The sequence below is a fragment of the Typopeltis vanoorti genome, chromosome 24, assembly GCF_054136105.1.
Source record: "Typopeltis vanoorti isolate ZY-2024b chromosome 24, IOZ_Tvanoo_1.0, whole genome shotgun sequence".
Taxonomy (NCBI): Eukaryota; Metazoa; Arthropoda; class Arachnida; order Uropygi; family Thelyphonidae; genus Typopeltis; species Typopeltis vanoorti.
Genome location: NC_143572.1, coordinates 20601125 through 20614336, shown reverse-complemented (window position 1 = coordinate 20614336; position 13212 = coordinate 20601125). Strand labels below are relative to the sequence as shown.

The window sequence follows — 13212 nt, the reverse complement described above, 5'->3', positions numbered from 1 at the left end:
ATACTATACAAACTGCACCATTTAAAACATTATTACAATGTTGTATAGTGTAACACATTCCAAACAGATAATTACATTATTGGTGAAAAAAAAGTGATTGTGCATAATTTGTTTACTGCAAGATCCCCAGAAATACTAATTAATATACACAGAAAAATTAAAAAGGCTTAAAATAAAATGAAGAAAATAGCAAAGATTTTTTATTGTTGATAATTGAACACAAGTTTTTATTTGGAAAAACTGTATTTAAACAATGTAGTTTGCACAGATTTTTTCTTCATTTTCTCTGTAGGCATATCTGTGTAACATTAAATAGTATTTTGCAATGCTATTTTAATACTTTGTTCAATGTTAGGATTGGTGTCCTTATGAAAATCAGAAGCATCGTCTATTTTTCTGAATAAACATCAAAAGCTCATTTAATGAAAATTCATTTATAGGTGCCTTATAATTACGCAAAAGAGTACCCATATGTAATACAAAATTAAAAAATTTGTAGAGCAACCACAACTTTGCTACACCAAAGCTGAAATAATACTAAAGTGTGCATCGATATATCTGTTACTGCAGATGCTAAATCACTACAGTATTGTTTTAGTATAGTTGGAATGTTGGTACTGTACTACTGTTAAAAATTTTTAAATTGTTAAAATTTTAAACCATGTTATAACAAAACCCATGCTGTTCAAAACTGCACTATGCAAGGTATTGCTATATATTGTTATAGTTCAGAACTAGTAAAAATTATGCAGAATGCAGTTAAAATGTCTTGTTTTCACATATAACTTAAGTATGGATGCTTTATTTTCTTCCTCACTAGCTCTATGGTATAGTGAGAAACAAGTCGTCTTTCTCAGTGTGGATGGTTGAAAATAAATAAAGAGTCAGTTGTAATTTAATTGTTAGATCAGAGAGCAGAACCTTGATTGATTGTTTTTCTACCAGCTTTAGTTTCTTTTCATATATTAATTGGTTATTCATTTCCAATTCATGAAAAGTTAAGTGTTTTCAAATGTTTTATTCTACTCCTGTAGTTCGTTTGATCTGACATACACAGTATGCCCGTTAAGTAATGAGATTAATTTATTACAGGACAGCCCTTTGAATAAAAGTAACAAACACGTTTATGACTGCTAGAGTGTGTTGTAATCGCAGGCGCAACTTTCGAGTTGGGTGACACAGCAGTTTTCCTGTGACAACCATTGAAGTAAGAGTGTGTGACTGGAGCGTGTTACACGTTTCATCATGGAGCAAAGAGCTGTGATAAAATTTTACTGTAAATTAGGAAAAACTGCTACAGAAGTATACTAAGATTTAAAAAATTTTATGGTGATCTCTTTGAGTCATGCACAGGTGTTCCACTGGTTTTCAACATTTAAAGAAGGGAGGGAATTCCTGGAGGATGAATCATACTGTGAACGGCCAGTTTCTGTACAGATAAATGAAAATGTGGTGAAATCTAGGGAAATTGTTGCTCATGACAGGCCAATAACCACGAGGCTACTCACTGTACAGCTTGGTGTTGATAAGGAAATGGCCAGATTAATCTTAGAAAGAGATTTGCACAAGAGGAAGATTTGTTTGAGATTTATGCTGCACATGTCAAAATTTCATCTATTCAGTTGATCAAGACCATGATGTGTTGCAAAGAATTGTCACAGTGATGAAAGTTGGTGTTTTCAGTTTGATCCACAAATGAAACACCAAAGCATGGAATGATGTGGAGTGCTGATAACAGAATTCATGTATACTTATGGGAAAGATGTTGAAAATTTATTTATCACTAGGTTAGACTATAATAGATTTAGTTTAATCCTTTATCCCAGTGAGAGCAAACCTAGTTTGCGCCTGAAATTATCTTCAGGACTAAATATAGTGTTGTACTATCTTATCCAGTAAGTAGAAACACCCATAGGCACAGATGACTTACTCCCATAGGCACAGATGACTTGCTACTGCTTCTGCCTGGTATCTCCAGCTCTGGGCCTGGCTCCCACTGAAGAGACCTCAATAAAGGTCGAAACTAGTCTGGGTAGATGGCCAATCCCTTTAATGCATAACAGTATACATATCCACATAGGAAATGTGTTTTGCATTATGGGAGATACTGGGTTAGAAGTGCCTGGTAGCTTGCTCCACCTTTGCCACGAGTTGCCTTGGTGTTGCACTACTTACTGGATAAGATAGTACAACACTATATTTAGTCCTGAAGATATTTTCAGGCGCAAACTAGGTTTGCTCTCACTGGGATAAAGGATTAAACTAAATCTATTATATACTTATGGGAGTTTGCAATTTTCAGAAAGAGAGAGAACCTGCTGTACAGTTTCCAAAGAGGGTGGAAAAGAAAGCATGACTAATGCCATTCACTATAAGAATCTGTGTGTGTGTGTGGCAGAAAAAAGTCATCATCATCATCATCAAATTCCTGCCATGTATCCTCAAGGGGTGTACAGGATATGATAGTACTACATGAAAAAAATCACATCATTACTAACTTCCTATCTACAATTTTCCTCCAAATCAGTCTGTTACTTGTCAAGACTCCAATATTATCAGATCTTATATTTCTGTCGACTAAGGCACTTTGTACTGTATCGATCCACCTATATCTTGGTCTTCCTCTGGGTCATTTTTGCTGCCAACCTGGCAGAGAACACTTGTTTTGCTAATCTTTCTTCGCCCATTCTGTTTAAGTGACCATACCACCTGAGATTAGCTCTGCTAATGCATTCCTGGATGCTGACAATGTCAAGTTCTTTCCTAATATCCTCATTTTTAATATGATATTGCCATTGATGCCATCTGTTCATGCCTATAATTTTTCTCAGGACTCTCATGTCTCAAGTTGCAAAAATCATGTGTTAAGACAATGGTCATTTTTTTTTTTTGTTTTTTTTTTCTGCTGGAATTATCCACTGCAAATTTGTTCTTGGGGGCACCACAGTGAATGATTAGTATTATTTAGGAGTAATGCAATGTCTGTATGCCCACATGTAACGTGTCAGGAAATAACTGCTCTACAGCAACAATTGGTTTCTGTTGCACGACAACATGCCCGTACACTGTGTGCTGCCTGTAAGCAGTTTCTGGCTTTGAAGTCGATCTGTGTGATCAAATATTTCCCATATTCACCAGATTTGGCTCCTGCAGACTTTTTCGTCTTCCAAAGATGAAATATGCCTTGAAAGGAAAGTTCTTCGGCAACATGGAGGATATCGAACCTGGTGTACCCCAGACACTGAAGGAGGTTCCCATTCGGGATTTTCACTGTGCCTTTGAACACCTGTACATCAAATATACACATTACATGGAGTTGGAGAGAGATTATTTTGAATCTGTGTAATTGACAATTACAAATATTGTCCTATGTTTTGATATAATAATTGTTGTCTCATTATTTAATGGGCACACTGTGTATTTTGGTCATTAAGACCGGAATTCAAATAATCTTTAAGATGCAAAGAATCTTTATATGAACTTTTCAAATGAGTTTCTTGTCATGTATAGAGGTGACAGGGTTTTTCACTCTGAAAGACAGATAAACTGACCAGAGAATATACATAACCGATAGAGCATGCCATGAAGATAGGATTAACCATCCTTTCAGAGTTTTAATTAGTTTTCTAAAATTCCAAGTTCCTTGGCCATTATAGGTCAATTTAACATATAAGACAATGATGAGATAGATTGTATAATAATGTCGATGACCATATATAATGATTGATGATTCATATTTTGAACACTAAAACTTTAATGCATGTTTTAAACTTTTCATTTTCAAACTACATGTGGATTTGCCAGTGAATTTACATGCACATGCATGTACATAATATAGATAAAAGAAAATTAGTTAAAATAGACCTTTTTATAAGTTTTTAGTTTTTTTTCACTTGATATATTGTCTTTCAAGACTTTGGGAGAGGTGATGAGATGATAATTCATTTCTCCAGTGGTTTGTAAATAGTTTAACATTACCCAATTACAGTGTTTTATAGTTTTGAATGTTATTCCTTATCATTCAGTGAAACTGGGAAACTTTGTAATATGTTGTAGGAAATAAAAAATGTGACATTAACAAAGCTAAAGGAAAAGGGATATATCTTGGACATGATGATAATGAAGACTGAGTTATTAAAAATCGTATGGAGGTGCAAAAAAAAAAAAAAAAAAAGATAAAAGTACATTTTGAATTATTGTACATATTGTCAATGTACAATACTCAGTCATGAGTATACATAATTAAAAATCTCTTACAGGTGTCATTTGCACTTATCTGACTTAGTATAATATATGAGATAATCTCTTCTCTACCTGAATGTAATGTGTGGCCAGATATTATGAGTTAGTGTAAACTATTTTCTCATTTGAATCATGCAGGCAGTGGCCACAGATGAGAGGTACAAGAACCTAAAGCACATCACTGTGATGTGGGGTGTAAATGAGGGTTGAGAAAGAAGAAACCTATTGACATGCTTCTTAAAGAGCTGTAGGTTGAAATTGTTGGGAAACACATCATGAGGGAGGCTGTTCCAGAGGACAGAGGCAGGTGGAATAAATGAGGATGAGGAGAAGCATGTTTGATGAATTTGCAGTTGTACTGTAAAGATATGTTGGACAGTAGCTGCTCTTGCTTTAACATGCCTAACAGCAAGTGGAGGAATGATGTTTGCCAATGCACTGGAGCTGTGACCATGAAAGTGCCTGTAAAAGAGAGACAGAGCTGAAATATTGTGTGAGATAGAGGTTGAAGTGACTTCAACCTCTTGAAGTGAGGTTGTCTGTTTCATTTTTGGTTTGTTATTGAATGAAAGGAAAGAGTTGAGGAGATAGACTGATAAACATGACACCCATACAGAGAACAATCAATCTCTTTGCCATTCTGTGGCCTTGACTGTGCCTCTCCCCATACCACCACCCAGACTCCCTCACCATGCATGGGCTGGCAGAGTATGTATGTAGCAGTGGGATTATGCACTAAATAATGCTTGCTGCAATGCCAGAGTCCCTCTTGTGGAAACAGGCCACACCATGGGAAGGCAGGATTGACTTGACAGTTGTATATTGTACATCCTGCCCATTAGTTGCCCTAATGACTAGTATACCAATAAAAGTAAGCCCAATCTATATGTATATTACAGACATTAAATCTATATTTAATTTACAGACAACAGGTCATTAGGTTTCTAATGGCAAACAATGATTGCATGGATAGGCAATCATTGTTTGCCATTAGAAACCTAATGACCTGTTGTCTGTAAATTAAATTCACTGATTTCACAAAAATCTTGTATATAATAAAAGTTTTTGTTGAAAGGTCTGCTTGTCACATGGAATATATTTTCACTAGGAAAAAAATTCAAATAATATATTTTAAAAATAGAAACTGAATGGATTAATAGTCTCTGTAAAGAATTGTTAATCACAATGAAGTCTACCAGTTTTCAAAATGTGGTACTTCTCATTCATGAATAACTGTGTTCATGAACAATCAATCTTCATATTTATGAATGAAAAGCACCATGTTCTGGAAACTGAAACGTGTCAGGGAGCTAAACCAGTAATTTTGCTTATTGATATTCATTGAAATGACTTTAACCTGTCCTATCCTTGAATGATACATTGCATTTATGGCCTCCTTGCTCTCTGGAAAACTTAGTGTTCTCTTCAGTTCAGAGACACTGAATCCGAAAATACCTATAGGAGAGACAGTGCAAAGACAAAGCATCCATAAGAAAGCAAGCAGAGAGGGATTATGTGTTAAGCAGACTGAAAAACCTCACAACTTCTGTAGTCTAACTCACCTTCCATAAAAAAGCCCATATAAAGGTTCTTTATGTCCTAGGTGAGATTTGAACACCAAATAATCAGCAATGTTGACATTGACAGGGCTACAGAGCTTCACATTCCACCAAAGTGATCATTCAGTAAATATTCAACTCTCTATTATGTTGACATTAATTCATGTTATCAGTAATAGCAATGCAGATTGTACAAAGAGTTGATATTTTTAATAACTGTTTCATGAATGTTAATTTAATTAACAATCATTCATTTTAAAGAAATTTCCATGCACCAACTTGCTGCTGGATTATGCTTCTGTAAATACTATGATATACATCAGGGCTGTCCAACTTTAGGTGATCTGAGGGCCGCATCCAATGTGTATCTAGTAATTTAATGAGCAGCAGCGACACAACCTCAATAGCTGAACAAATGAACAGCACTAATTGTAGACTAATCGAGTGCTCATGTTCCCTATGAGCACTTGGAACATGTGCATTAGAACAAAACAGTGTAAGAGCGCCTCTTTGACACATCCAATGTTTGAAACACATGTGGGTAGATAGTGAAGTAAAAACACCAAATAAAATTACCAACATCGAAATTGTCGATTAGTGATAGAATTAAAATATCTATAACACATTCGGCTCAAATTGTTATTTTATTTTTTCGCTTATGAAAATCAAAACCCACAGGCAGGCCGCATAAAATTGAACCAAGGGCCACATGCAGCCCATGTTTTGGACAGCCCTGATATACATATCAGATAAATAATGCTTCTATTCATCTGATTCTAAATATCAACTTGTAAAGTAAATCTGTGAATACTATGACCATTTTGCACAAATTTTCAAATTCCATTTACAATTTTCACAAAATATTTGATTTCAGCATCATGATTAAAATTATTATATCAGACTTCAGATTATCTGGTTTCTCAAAGCTTTATAACTTCTTTTACAAAAAAAACAATTACTCATTTGATCGCTGATGAAACAAAACTAATCTCTACTAAAGGTGGATATTTGCCGGCTTGGTTGGCTGAGTGGTCAGCATATCTGCTCTCCAGCCAAAAGGCTGCAGGTTCAAATCCTTCTGTGGGCATGAATGTTTGTGACTGTCTGTGAAAACACTAGTGGAGGTGATGGTGGTAGATGGTGTTGGTGTAGTTGCAGTTTGTTGTAGTTGGTGGATTGAGTGGTGTAGAGTAGGTGCCCTCCCTTGATGAGTCTTTGGACACCCTGGAGGGTGTTACATAATAATAATAATAGTTACGTAATATTATTATTACATAACACCTCCAGGGAGTCCAAAGACTCATCGAGGGAGGGCATCTACTCTACAATTCAATCCACCAACTACAATGAACCGCAACTATAATCATCATCTACACTAACGCCATCTACCACCCATCATCACCACTGGTATTTTCACAGACAATCACAAACATCCATGCCAAAGCAGGATCGAACCAGCAGCCTCTTGGCTAGAGAGCAGATACGCTAACCACTCAGCCAACCAGGACAGTAGTAGAAGGTATGGAGAAGATTCTATGTTCCGTGATACAATACCTATTGCTAATGGAAAATGCTCTAATAACTATTATTATTATTGTAATGTGACACCTCCAGGGTGTCCAAAGACCCATCGAGAGAGAGAGAGCACCTACTCTACAACTCTCTGCCTTCACCACTCAGTCCACCAACTGCATCAACTACACCAATGCCATCTACTGACCACTAGTATTATAATGCTGAAGTCTTGACAGATAACTGATGGATTTAGAAGAAAATTGTTGATAGGAAGTTAATAATGATATAAGTTTTTCATGGAGTACTGTCATAATATCCTGTACATCCTTTGAGGATACATGTCAGGAATTTGATGATGCCCTGCATTCACAATCCACTCAGGCAATGCATTCCACTCCACTCACCAGCCACTCTTCATGCTACCTGCTCCTCACATCCTTGTTATACAATATAATAAATTTAGTTTAATCCATTATCCAAGTGTGAGCAAACAAAGTTTGTGCCTGAAAGTATCTTCAGGACTGGGGTAAGGTGGTACAACACCAGGTAACTCGTTGCAAAGGTGGAGCAAGCTAACATCACTCCTATCTCAGTATCTCCCATAATGCAAAACACATCTCCTTGCAGATATGTATAATGTTATGCATTAAGGGAAGGGCCACTACCCAGACTAGTTTGACCTTTATTGAGGTCTCTTCAGTGGGAGCCAGGCCCAAGTTGAGATACCAGGCAGAAGCATTAGCAAGGTCATCTCTACCTATACGAGCTGCCAAATGGTGTGCCACCCTTTTTTTAATAAATTACTCTGGATTTAGAGAAGGATGTTGAAAGTTTATTTTTCACTTGGTTAGACTATAATAAATTTAGTTTGATCCTTTATCCAAGTGTGAGCAATCTGAAAGTATCTTCTGGAATGGGGTAAGGTGGTAATACACCTTTTTAGGGTCTGGCTCCCACCGAAGAGACCTCAATAAAGGTCAAAACTAGTCTGGGTAGTGGCCCTTCCCTTAATGCACAACATTATACATATCCGCAAGGAGATGTGTTTTGCATTATGGGAGATACTGAGATAGGAGTGATGTTAACTTGCTCCACCTTTGCAACGAGTTGCCCAATGTTGTACCACCTTACCCCAGTCCTGAAGATACTTTCAGGCGCAAACTGTGTTTGCTCACACTTGGATAAAGGATTAAACTAAATTTATTATAGTCTAACCAAGTGAAAAATAAACTTCATCATCCTCATTATACAGTTTCCAGGGATGGCCTCTTTCCAATTCTTTGAAAAATTTCTTCCATGTTAACCTGGTAACAACCCCTGACCAATATATATCTTAATCACATCTTAATTATATCTTAATCACATAAGTAATAATAATCAGTTTAACTTGTTTGTGGTAAGAGGTTAACTGAAAAAGACATCTATTGTACAATACCCATTTCCTAAACCCCGATAGCAAGCAGCAGTTAACATCATGCCAATAGAGGAATTTCAGCAATGGTTTGTATTTGCGTAAACAGAATTGTAGCTGATCAAATAATTTGTTCACCTCTGTCCCATAAAGAAATATCCAAAAATACCAGTGACACAATTTCATAGACGTGAAGGCAAGATTCATTATTCTTCATTGTAAACAGGTTTGAACATGAACCAAAAAGCTTTTTATAAATGATAAATGCTTCCTTTTTATCGTTTATTTTAATATCAATAGCCATGACTGAGAGACCACAATGCCTATAACACAACAGTGTTTTAGTTTTGCATGTATAAATGATAAGAGAAAAAGAAGGAACTGCCGATTACTTTCTTCAACAGCTGGGGGATTATAGTTCCCTAGGAAAAACCATGGGAAATGCCACTCTAAAGAACAGAGGCAGACACAATGAAAGAGGACAATAATAACCAAAGTTGAACTTGCACAGATGTTAACTACTAGCTGTATTCCTGTTTGTCTAGAACAAAGTTCTAGACAAACAGGAATACAGTTCAGTGGAAGTGCTCATAAAGAAAGCAAACTGGAGTGAGTGTGCAAGAAAAGAACCACCTGTTAAGCAGATTGCCCTTTACCAGACAGCATCAAGCATTTCAAAAGGGATCTTTAATATGCTACTCCAAATGTGAAAATAGCAATCTGATGATGGAAAGATTTATGTGTCCATAAAATGACAGGAATTGCACTGGTATTCCTTGGAAAATCTTGATGCTGTCCAGAAGCATGTAAAACAGCTAAACACTTGACTAGAAGAACTTCCATTTAACAGCTATTATGTACATTGTGGTGTCTTAGTTACTTCATCCACAATTCCAAACAATTTTGAATAGAATTCTCATCTAAAGAACTGTGTGATTTCATTTTTGAAATAAACACAGAATTTTGTACTTCTCAGTAATTGGCTTAAAATAACATAAAAAAGATTTCTACTATATAAATTTTCTTATAAAATATTTCATTGATTTAAAGATGTTTTGGAATATCTGGCATTTTCAAGAACCACTTCATATATTAGATTTCAGTAAATAGCCTGGCAAATTGGAATAGCAAGTCCAATTAAAAGAACCAGATGAAACAAAAAGAAAAAATAACTTTTATATGATGACACTCCATGTTATCAATTAAATATGGAAAGATAAAGGACTTCATCTTTAATTCATTATAGAAATAAATAATTAGTGTTTGTGATTTCCTATATTACCAATCTTCAGATAGAAAGTTCATGATTTGAATCACAATATATTTATTCTTTTGTGAATACCAGAAGCCAAAATAAAGATGAGTAATGCACACCATAAAGAAAGCAGAAATTAAGGGAAACATGATTGAGATTAAATTCAGAAGTTTATAAAATTATTTTTACAAAAACAATAATTAATGTGAGATGAAAAGATGATAAAGAAAATTTTAATTAATCCATTTGTATCCAAAGCTTAAAACTGTGCAGATGTTAATAGTCCTGGTATGAAACCCTCCAGTGCATCTGCTTTCTTTCATCTTCCCAGTAGATTATTGGCACAGTTCAAATGCCTATGATGAGAGATCAAGTCCTAAAAGCCCACTGAAATTTTGTTGCTAGGTTATCCAAAAAATTCTGGTTATCTCCATTTAGGACATTTTATTTCCAGTATCCCATAATAGCAAAAGAACCTAAGAAACAGATTTAATGAATCCGTTTCTTAGGTTCTTGTGTGCTTCCTATAGTGAGTATCTGCTGCATTTAATTCCATTGATTTTTACAAATATGTATATTGCTTTTGCAGGGTGGAATTTTAACTAGTGACAATCAGCAAAAAGTGGATTTGAATCTTGTCAACTTAGATGAGTGTACAGATCCTCTCTCACTTCAAATGTTATCTCAGTGGACACAACAAGATACCATGGTTAGTTCTGTATTTAATTTTAAGATATAATGTTTATCAATTGTTTTGACTGTGCTTAAATTAGAAGATTTGAGTTGAAATACATATGTGAAGGAGTTTTTTAGCATGTGCATTTTTTGTTTTGTTTTTTCATTTTAATCTTTTGAAAACAGACTTCATTGTACATTTACAACTTGTTATATTTGTTATTATGATCCATAACTGTTATTGTCTGTGCTAGAGTTTTAAAACTGTAGACTTGTCTGCACAGGTTGATAGAATAATAATGAGATGGAAGAATAAACTTTGTCAGTTGGTAATAATTATAATGAAAATTGCCAGCCTGATTGGTCAAGTGCACTTTCTCTCCAACCAACATGTTTGAGTTTGTGGTTATGAATGGTTGTGAAAATCTTTAGGTAGTATGATGCTTAGCATGAGATTTCCATTGTGCTTATCAGAAGCCAAACAGCTTGAAAAAACAATGTTTGGTTTCTAGAGCCAGATTTCTGGATAACTTAACCTTTATCCCACTTATGGTATACTAAGAAATGTACTATAGGTTTACAGCCTTTCATATAAGCTTAATATAAAATATAAACTCATAAGTCAAAACATTATGACCACCCAGTCTGTTTCCAGCCAACCAGATTGCATGGTTTGCAGTATCCTGGTATGGGGATTGTTATTATGGACATCACTGGGTCCTCTCATCACCAGTGAATACACCATGACTGCTTGATTCTAACTTGATTGTTTTGCACTGGGTATTCCCTGCACAGTGACAATATGACCTGATAGATCTTGACTCTTCTAGCAAGACATTGCTCAGTGTCACAATTCTCATATTGTGCAAGCATGGTCCAAAGAGTATGTGCGCTCCCCTGGATGTCTGATTTTCCTAATTTGAATCCCATCAAACATTTGTGGGATCATGTGGAACACAGTACCTGTTTGACATTATCTTGACAGTATCTGCTTGACATTAGTGCCTTGCTTAGTCACTGACCTCTGGGACAATATCCTTTTGAGTTATTCCAGAATAATTCAGGAGACTTGTGGTATAGTGTGAAGTAGTTAGTGCCAAGAGGGATGCAATCAGTTATCTTGACCAAAGGAGGCCTAGCACACTACTATGTAAGTAGTCATAATTTTTTAGCTCGTGAATATACAGTAATTTATATGGGGGGGTGGGAGTCTGGAAAGTTCTGATAAACACCTAGAACAAAAATTATATTAAAGCAACTGATGTAACCACAAGAAAGAACATACTAGTAACAGAGTTATGAAGATAACTTATGTTCTTATATTCTTTCTCATGGTTATATCAATTGCTTTAATATCGATTTTGTTCTAGGTGTTTATCAGAACTTTCCAGATCCATACCTCGTATATAAGATTTTACTTCATTTTTCTTTCAGAAAATGAAATTGTCATAATTACTTTTTGCTGTATTACCTTCAAGCTGTGTACCATTCATAATAATCGTCTAACACAATATTTCATTTAATAGTTTTTTGCCAGTTGCTTGTTTCTAAAAAACTAGTCTGTTATTTGTTGGGTCTCTGATTTCATCAGCTGTTACATTTTGTGTAAAGCACTTACTCAAGTATAGCTCCAAAAGGCTTCATATGTTACTTATGCCAAAGGTTTGGCATGAGTAACATATTCAAATAAAGAATGTTATTAATTCAGTCTATTTGCCTAGTCATGGTTTATAGCTAAATAATGCTACATCTGTAATATCTTATATTTTAATATTTTACTTTTGCTCTATACTTAAGTGATTATGCATGTACCAAGAGAATCCACTTATGAATTTAACTTTCTGACATAGAATTGGGGGTGTTTAAGGGTCAAAGCTGTATAACTGAGAGGAGACCTCCACATAGCCTTTAAAGGAATGCGGAGAACCGACCAGGGCTTCTGACCTAATGTCCAATCCTCACCTTCTCGTGGTGCACCCTGTTGGGTATCTACTTTGATACTGAACGAACGAGGATGGGCTGGCAATTTGGGATTTAGCCGACCAAATTGTATTCTTATTGGTTAAACCAAAATAAAAAATGATGGTACAACATGACAAAATTTCATGCCGGCTGGGGCGTCACCCGGTTAAACAAGGCCCCCGTTGTTTTCGCCAGGGAACCAGGGCGAACAGCGAAAAGTCAGCTACTGGAACAAATCTGAAAACAAACCCCAACTCAACATCACCAGAGTTAAAGATCGGTACTATCAACATAAGAAGCCTGAATGGCAAAGAAATGGAGCTAGCTGAGGAATTAGATAAGTACCAGATCGACATAATAGGGGTGACTGAAACAAAAAAGACCAAAACTTGTGAGATCTTTCTGAGCAATAAATACAAAATGTTATATTCAGGCAATAACAATCAAGGAAAAGAAGGAGTAGCCATAGTATTCAACACAAAATACGAGGCTAATCTTCTTGAATGGCAGTCAGTCTCAAGTAGAGTAATGTGGGCAAATATGAGAATGGGGAACTGGACAATGAGACTTATTTGTGCCTATGGTCCCACAGC

At 35.6% G+C, this 13212-nt stretch overlaps 1 protein-coding gene across 1 annotated transcript in view; it reads left to right on the top strand.

Moving 5' to 3' along the window:
- The window catches only part of LOC150092983 (uncharacterized), a 157903-nt gene that overhangs the window by 130358 nt on the left and 14333 nt on the right, over window positions 1–13212 (top strand). Inside the window, exon 13 of the mRNA XM_090413750.1 lies at window positions 10572–10691. Within this exon, the coding sequence (XP_090269876.1) occupies window positions 10572–10691 (120 nt within the window). The remainder of the gene's footprint in view (window positions 1–10571; window positions 10692–13212) is intronic.